General features: G+C 44.2%; 1 protein-coding gene across 1 annotated transcript in view; it reads right to left on the bottom strand.

Moving 5' to 3' along the window:
- Positions 1–1153: 1153 nt before the first annotated feature.
- sema3h (sema domain, immunoglobulin domain (Ig), short basic domain, secreted, (semaphorin) 3H) overlaps positions 1154–8978 on the bottom strand; it is a 49563-nt gene continuing 41738 nt past the window's right edge. The window contains exons 16-17 of the mRNA XM_063208015.1: positions 4758–4900; positions 1154–3477 (exon numbers count right to left, since the gene is read on the bottom strand). Of these exons, the coding sequence (XP_063064085.1) occupies positions 3031–3477; positions 4758–4900 (590 nt within the window). The 3' untranslated portion in view covers positions 1154–3030. The remainder of the gene's footprint in view (positions 3478–4757; positions 4901–8978) is intronic.

The following is an 8978-nucleotide window of genomic DNA, read 5'->3' as shown; positions in this document are numbered from 1 at the left end:
GTGTTTATTGAATTATTGTTCACAATGTAACTTTTCAAAGGGGTGTACCTATTATTGCTGAGCACTGTAACACTCTCTTTGGCAGGGGAAGGTCATGCTATCCACCTCTTCTCCATCCTTATTTGAATACGTGGTGAATTATTTCAAACAAATCTTTCAATATAGGCAAAGTTAAACGACAAACTCTTACATTACATTACAATCTCTATCTTTTCCTATCTGTGTCTTTTGCATGCTTGAACGAACGCACACTGTGTGCAACGAAACATGCACACACACAGAGCGCGTGAGAGGGAGAAAGCAAGAGAGAGAGAGAGAGAGAGAGAGAGAGAGAGAGAAAGAGCGAGAGAGAGAGAGAGAGAGAGAGAGAGAGACAGAGAGAGAGAAAGAGCGAGAGAGCGAGAGAGAGAGAGAGAGAGAGAGAGAGAGAGAGAGAGAGAGAGAGAGAGAGAGAGAGAGAGAGAGAGATTTATACGGCAGCTGTAGCCAATGATAAATCTGGACCCTGTTCATCTCACCCGAGGCGAGGCCTCCCATTTCTGTTCCTATCCAGGGGGATCTAAGCCTCACCACCAGGGGCTGGGTGTGTCCGCCTTGCCCCAGGCCTTATAGGCACCGGGCTCCCATAGCTGTACAGCGCCTATGGCTATCATCAAACACATACAGCCAGGGAAGCCGACAGAAGGGGGGACAAAGGGGACGGTTGTCCCGGGCCCAGGGACAGAGAGGGGGCCCAGAATTTGGTTCTCATTACATTGTATATGAAGAGCTCTTTTCCAAAATGAGATATATCCATTTTATTGAATGTTGGGAAATTGACATTTTTATAGGCCTATTGGGCATTCCATTGAATTGCATTGCCCAGAATTTGGTCCCCATTACATTGCATGTATTAGGTGTGGGGACCCTTTCGGATAACTTTGTCCTGGGCCCTGCCAAAGCTGTCAGCGGCCCTGTACACAGTAATAACAAAGCCATTTGTTTTCTCACTTCCTCCTCATTAGTGATTTCTTGCTGGCAGCTGCTGCACCCTACGCTACGCTACGCATGACCATGCGAGTGCCAAACTGGCATTGTTATTATTCATGTATTTGTGGACAAATAATATGTGTGGTGCTCATGAGACTCATGAGACAGGAAATGCACACAACACTGAAGGGGAGGATGTACACAAGTTTATAATTTCCATTTCACACACCACAGACTCTGAACGGAAGGCATGGAGTGTTGCCAAGAAAAAATATGCCAGGACTTCCACTTTTGTGTGGAGAAAACAATTGGAAAACACTTTATTTCATTCACAGAGCCACTGCGGTGAAAAGAAACAAACAACAAATGTTAGAAATTGATGTCTTGCAGAGGGAAGTAGCTGGAGATGAGACAGACATCATTAGGGGAGAGATGAAGCATCGGCAAGAGGATGGCACACACTGCAGCATGTGGGATGACCTATAGATGAGATGCTTGGCTGTCTATTGAGGAGAGATTATGTGTGATCGGAGCCACACCGTGCATCCCTCTGTTGAGTATTATGAACTCACAGGCTTGCACAAACGCTCACACACAGACACAAACATATACATTCAAACGCAAACATTTATACATGCGTTTGCACGCACGTGTGCATACACACACACACATGTGCGCGCACACACACGAACACACGCACACACACACACAAATGCACTGTACCTTTTCGTCCTTTATCATATTCACATATTTGCAAACACCCAATCAGACACATACGTATATCACAAGCACAGCAAATCTCTCCATCACGGATTCCTCAAGTGGCTGAATGGAGAAGCAAGCGATATTTCTCATTTTCCCCTTTTCTAAAAGCTGTATTTTTTGTTTTTTGAATAACCTCATAAGAGATTCTTTAAAAAAAAAAATCACGAGGCAGACTGTCAGTTGTCTCGTAAACGAGGTGGTCAGACCTCTTCCATGCGCAACACTGCCAGGGAAACTCCACAGCTTAGCTTTTATCCACTTCCAATAAAAAATGTGTTAGGCCGGATGGATTCTTTTCAAAGTCTTTTCCAAACCTCTTATCCAAACTCCTTTACATCTTATTTAAAACAGAATGCACTAACCATTTAGCCATCGTATTGAAAAACAAACAAACAAACAAACAAAACTTTCAGTAAAGTTAAACATTCTGTACCGACATAGCCACTAATCCACCCATTTTCCATTTGAGTTACGAATGATCACAAATTTGAAAAAAAAGGAACAACAAAAACAGAAATAATAAATACAAATGACATAGACCGTTAAATAGAAAAGTACATTTCAGCATAATAATACAATAGCTTGTTTTGTAACATAGCAGAGAAGAGAAGATACTGTATTGTGCTTTTTTTAAATTTTACACTCCTACAGGAAGCGCCTTGACTTCTCTTGAGTACAATCTCAGCGGTTAAACACAACACTCTGGGCTCTCCTCTCATACAGGATGGACATGCTGTCTTTTTTATCTCTCTCTCTCTCTTTCTGAGCGTGAATCCACAGTCTCTGAGGCCCATTCGCTTGGACCACATCCTTTAGCCTTCACACCTACAGTCCTTCAAGATCTGCTGCTTAGCAACCAGACATGGCAATGATGTCCTTTGTCAGTCTTATCTCCAGTTCATCAGCTTTGTGTGTGTGTGTGTGTGTGTGTGTGTGTGTGTGTGTGTGTGTGTGTGTGTGTGTGTGTGTGTGTGTGTGTGTGTGTGTGTGTGTGTGTGTGTTTTTCGTGTGGGTATGGGTTGAATACTGATACTATGTGCTTATTTACTGTATCCATCTCTGTCAATGCATACTTTTGTGTATTACAAGCACATTCATGTTTGTTTCTGTACATACACGTCTGTATGTATGTATTTAGGGTTGAATATGTCAGTATTAAGTTATAAGTGCATGGTATGTGCGTGCGTGCGTGCGTGTGTGTGTGTGTGTGTGTGTGTGTGTGTGCGTGCAGGCGCGTGTGTGCATGGGCACACGCTTGAGTGTGTGTGTGTAAAGTGTATGCTTGAATGAAGAAGTCTATGTGCTCCTGGGCAGTCTCTGAGCTGACGTGGGTGCCTTGCTCCTGCTCTTCCTCCCCCGCCCCTCTCCTCCTCCTCCTCCTCCTCCTCCACTTCTTCCTCCTTCCCTGTGTCGATCGCCCCTCTTCCGTCCGCGGTGACGCTCCCGTTCCCGCTCCCGCTCCCGGTGACCATGGCGACGCTGAAGGCCGAGCTCCCTGCAGCGCTGCCTCAGCTCGGCCGGGTGGATGAGTGACATCACATCCTGGAACCAGGACTGGGAGGGACCGGAGGCGGGGACGGCGGGCATGAAGGCGGGGCCCGCCACCGTCAGGTGGATGGTGACGGCCGTCCAGTGGAAGCCGTGCTCCTCCAGCTGGCAGTGGTACACGCCCCGGTGGGCGGGCTCCGCGCGGGGGATGAGGATGCCCCTGTCAATCACCACCAGCTTCTCCCCAGAGGTCACCTGCGGACAGGGCCGTAACCAGACATTTTCAAATACAGAGGTCAAATAAAAAAATGAAACTTCTTTTGCACCGGCCATGCATTTCAGTACAAGTGACACGAAAGTGTCTCTATGTACATGACAAATAAATATCCTTGAACTGAATCCTTGAAATACTGCGTGCTGTACTGTCTGCATACTGTACATTTAGAATGCTTCAAACTCTTCGGTGAAACTCTGAAGTTCGTTTCCATTAATCACTGCCTTGAGGATAAATGGGGGTGGCATACACCGACTGAATTTTTCATTGCTGATCACAGATCGATTTTCATCATAGATAAATTTGACATTTCTGAAAAAAAAATACAGGGGATATGACCTCTGTGTCCTCAGTGGTATAGTTACGGCCATGTCTGCGGAAGCAGCGGAGGGGATTGAGGAAACACAGCTTTCAAAAGAACAGCTAAAATTAAAGGGACACTGTGCAGGAAATGGTCAAAAAAGGTACTGCAACTATGCTGCTCATTGAAACTGGGCTGCCTTTTGCCAAATTTGATCTTTTCATGAAAGTTTACTAAGTAATAAACCACTATTTTCTAGTATGGCCCAAGTACAGTCATTTTTGCAGCTAAAAATGGCTATTTCTGGAAATTCTAAATGGCGGACCATGGAGAAGATCTGGAAACTGACTGGAAAAAATTCCATGTAAAAATAAATACAATTTTCCAGTCATAATGAATACTTAGAATTTGATGGTGGTGGTAAGTATTCATGAAAAAGCTAACATTAGTGAATGGGTAGCATAAATCCTCGAAATAAACAACTAAAAATCTCACACAGTGTCCCTTTAAGCTTGATTGTAGTACAAACACACTTACATTATGAAAGGTGTGCATATCTATATAGTATGTTGTGGCATTATAAAGAGAGGCACGCTCTTTCTAGAAGGTCCCAAATGACCTTCGCAATGATCTTTAAAAAGTACAGAAAAGAGATGCTCGATCCTGCACACGTCAATCTCATTTATATACATAGTTAGATGATTCAAGTGAAATATCCATGAGCAGGGTTGCCAGATGAGGCTGATGATTTCCAGCCCAAAAAATGCTCAAAACCCGCCTAGAAGCACAAAATCCAGCCCAATTCTATTGATTTCTATGGCAAAAATTGGGCAGGTTTTTCTGTTAAATGCCATTTTTACCCGCACACGGCCATCCATAGCAGCCCAATTGGGTGAGAAACAGCCCAATCTGGCAACACTGTCCATGAGGAATATAATAGATGCGTTTCCTGCAGTCTACCTGGTGAAGCTCGGCGCTGTTCTCCCCCATCTCCTTCAGCCAGGTGACTGAGGCATGCTGGGATTTTGGCAGGCATTCCAGGTAAGTGCTGTTGCCCATGGTAACCACAATGGATCGCCTCTCAGTCTCCACCTGCAGCCCAGCTGAGATAGAAACAGACAAGAATTAACATCTGATCAGCTGCCTGCCGAAGAAAGTCTTTTCCTATGCTATGCAGGGGTTGCCTGGCTCTTGCCCGACCTCTAGTTCCTTGCAGCTTCTTGAGCTCCACCTCTAGGTCTGGGAGCATGTACTGTAACCGGATTCCATTTCTTCAGTCCAAAATTAATCGCAGCATTTATTGCTTCAATATCAACAAATTCCTTCAAAAACATTTTCTGTTGATCTGGAGCCTATTCTACAAAGCTGGTTCAGGAGTAAGCCAGGTCCAACACATAGCAATAACAACCTAAATGCAGCATCACATGCCAAGTGCGAGGAATTTGCTAGATTTTTTAATAAAAAGATTGCCGACATTAGAGAAGGCATCCAAGGTGGAAACGCAGCAATCTCTGTCGCCCACTCAGGCTATACACCGAGGGGAGGGTTAAACCCCCCTAGGAGACCTGAGAGCTTCCAAAAGTTTTGTCCAATTACAGAGGACGACCTCTGTAAAATAGTCAGGGAAAGTAAGCAGTCTACCTGCAGCCTTGACGCGATCCCCACACATCTGCTAAAAAACATACTTGGTTGCTTAGCAGCACCTTTACTGCAAATTGTTAACACCTCTATGCTTACAGGCATTTTTCCAAGCTCATTCAAAACAGCCATGGTAAAGCCACTCCTAAAAAAGACAAATTTAGATCAGAATTCTTTAAACAACTACAGACCTATATCAAACCTCCCCTTTATAAGCAAGGTACTAGAAAAAGTTGTATTTAAACAGCTTAATCAACATCTGGCTTGGGAATGATATCTTGGAAAAAATTCCAATCAGGCTTTAGAGCCAACCATAGCACCGAAACAGCACTAACCAAAATAATAAGTGATCTTAGGCCTCAGCACTGCCGCAAACAAAGTTTCAGCACTTATCCTCCTCGACCTCAGTGCCGCCTTTGACACGATAGACCACAACATACTAATTGACCGCCTTGAATCTTGGGTAGGCTTGTCCGGTCACGTCTTAGAGTGGTTCAAAACATATATTACAGGAAGGCAGTTTTTTGTCACCATCGGAGAAACACGTCTCCAGCAAGTATGATGTGCCTTTTGGAGTTGCTCAGGGTAGTTGCTTGGGCCCTCTCCTCTTCTCTCTCTATATGTTGCCCCTGGGCTCCATCATCAGAGAGCACAATGTTGATTGATTTTCATAGCTATGCCGATGACACTCAACTATATATCTCTGTCGAGCCTAGCCAAACCACTGCCATTCATGCCTTGACTAAATGCATGTCTGCCATCACAGATTGGATGAACAGTAACTTCCTAAAATTAAATGAGGATAAAACTGAAGTGTTGCTCATTGGGCCTAAGGAAAAACGTGCAAAACTCCACTCAAGCCTAGGTGACCTAAGCATACACATTAAAGATAAGGTTACTAGCCTAGGTGTGGTCATAGACTCGGATTTGAGCTTTGAGCCTCACATCAACAAGATAACAAAATCTGCTTTTTTTCCATCTTAGAAATGTTAACAAAGTGCGCGGCTTGGCCCCCCAACAAGACGCTGAGAAACTTATTCATGCCTTTGTCACCAGTAGGATAGACTACTGCAATGCTCTCTGTCTCTGGTCTCTCAAAAAAATTAATTGACAAATTTGCAACTCATTCAAAATTCTGCGGCAAGAATCCTAACAAGAACCAGAATGAGAGAGCACATCTCTCCTGTCTTGGCAGACCTGCACTGGTTACCTGTCTCTTACAGAATCGACTTTAAGATTCTGCTCCACAGTATTTAAAGCATTAAATGGACTTGCCCCTAGCTATATCTCAGACATGCTCTCTTTTTATGCCCCTGCTCGAGCTCTCAGGTCCACTGATGCCAAGCAGCTAAGGACACCCCCCCCCCACCCCGCAGAAGAAGATTGGCGACGCCGCGTTTGCCTGCTATGCGCCCAAGAGATGGAACGCCCTCCCCATCGAGATTCGATCAACCACCCTCCGTCGACTCCTTTAAGAAGCAGCTGAAGACCCACCTCTTCATCCTTGCCAACTCCTAGCTGCCAAGGCGTCATAGTGTCCCAGCTGCCGCAGCGCCCTTACTACTCGCAACCAGCCCTGGCAGGGGGCTCCCCTAGGTGGCCGCTGGTCTCTGCCTGAGGTTTCTTCCTGACTATAGGGGGTCTTTTTTTTTCTCAGACTTCACTGAGCTTTTTTTTCCCCCTTACAAACTATGAATCAAGCGAAAGGGAGTTTTTCCTCACCCCTGATGCCACCAGGGGCCGCACCTGAGCGCCCAATCTCTGTGTGACTATCTATGACTTATGATAGGCCCAGCCACTATGGACCTTACACATCTAAGAATCCTGGTCCTATCATACGTTGACCTTATGACTCTACATTCTCTGTCTATCTCTTCTTCCTCTGCCTTCCTGCTTTTTCTGCCTCTCCTCTATACCTCTCCTTTTAAATCTATCTCTAAAAATGTTTTTTTTTTTTTTTTCCATTTGTTAAGCACTTTGAGTTACATGCCTTGTATGAAACAGTGCTATACAAATACAATTATTATTATTATTATTATTATTAAGTTAAGAGGTAAATCGTGTAATAGAAGAGCCTGGAGTCTTCAATTTCTAAGGAACATGAGGACTCCAGGCTCTTCTATTAGATGATTTACCTCTTAACTTAACCTGGTTTACTCCTGAACCAGCTTTGTAGTATAGGCCCCTGTAGCGTCAATATAGTCTATAATATGTCCTGTGACTCCTAAATGCGAGCTGCCATTGATATGAAAGCAATGAAATACTCAGATTATTTTTTGCCTGGAGAAATGGAATCGTGCTACATGCTCTGAGACCTTCGTGTGTGTTGAGCGACACCAGGGGGCTCTAGAGCAGTGATTCTCAAAGTGTGGTCCGGGGACCAATGGTGGTCCGCGACAGAGCTCAGGTGGTTCGTGAGTGGATTTCTACTTATCCAAGATGAGCTAGAAGTTGGCTATATTTGTAACATAATTACAAAGCTAAACATAGCTGAAGTCATATTTTCACCACAATAAAGACAGGCTTGTAATGTGAATAAAAAGTATTAAGTGATCGGCATCGAAATTAGCAGTGTCACATTAACACCTGTCAACTGTCAGTTCAGTTGACAAGTGGTCCCTGAACATTTTGGGGGGTACAAAGTGGTCCTCGGTCTGAAAAAGTTTGAGGACCACTGCTCTAGAGCTACACACACATAGGTCTGGTAGGAAGCAGGCTAACGCAGGGCAGGGGTGGGCCAAAATGAAAGTAGAAGTAAATGTATGGTGTCAGTACAACACACATTATATTACACCAGTTATTCCATTGTACCTGAAAACAAAACACTCAAATTTGATCCAACCGGCACAGAATCAGATACAATGTTCTATTGTAGTCTAACTGTAAACCAGTTACTCAGTGAAGCTACTTGTGTTGGAAGGAAACTATGGTTTTGTTTTTTTACTTCTACTTTAACTTTGGCCACCTCTGATGCTATGACCATCAAGCTCATATGGTCATCATAACCTAGTGGTTCTCAATTATTTTTTTTTTAATAAACGTCCCCTTGACCTAATCTTAGGCCTGCCAATGCCCCCATTAGCATTAAAAAATGGAATGGACTAATGCTCCCCAATAGCAACAAAGCACCGCCCCCTCTTACAGTAGCTGCATTCTTCTCAATGCCCCATAGGGCTCCCCAACGCCCCACTGTCATAACCCAAAGACACAACACATTCTGAATAAGCTGTTGCACACAGTATGGAGGAATGAAAAATGAAAAAAGGTCGCACCATGCATAGGTTTCTTTATTACACAGACGCGTTTGGAAACGCGTCTGTGTAATAAAGAAACCTATGCATGGTGCAACCTTTTTTCATTTTTCAGTTTTACAATATTTTGGTCGGCACCCTTAAAAGGAAGAAAAACACAGTATGGAGGAGTAATCCTGTTCATCCCTCCGTGCTCTTTCCATCTCATCTACTGTAGAAAACCACAGCTACAGTATACAGTGACTTTTAATGCAGCTAGGTCACAGATGTCTTGAATTGCATGCTGTGTATG

Source organism: Engraulis encrasicolus, chromosome 10 (genome assembly GCF_034702125.1).
Source record: "Engraulis encrasicolus isolate BLACKSEA-1 chromosome 10, IST_EnEncr_1.0, whole genome shotgun sequence".
In the NCBI taxonomy this organism is placed as follows: Eukaryota; Metazoa; Chordata; class Actinopteri; order Clupeiformes; family Engraulidae; genus Engraulis; species Engraulis encrasicolus.
This window is presented reverse-complemented; position numbering and strand designations above follow the sequence as displayed.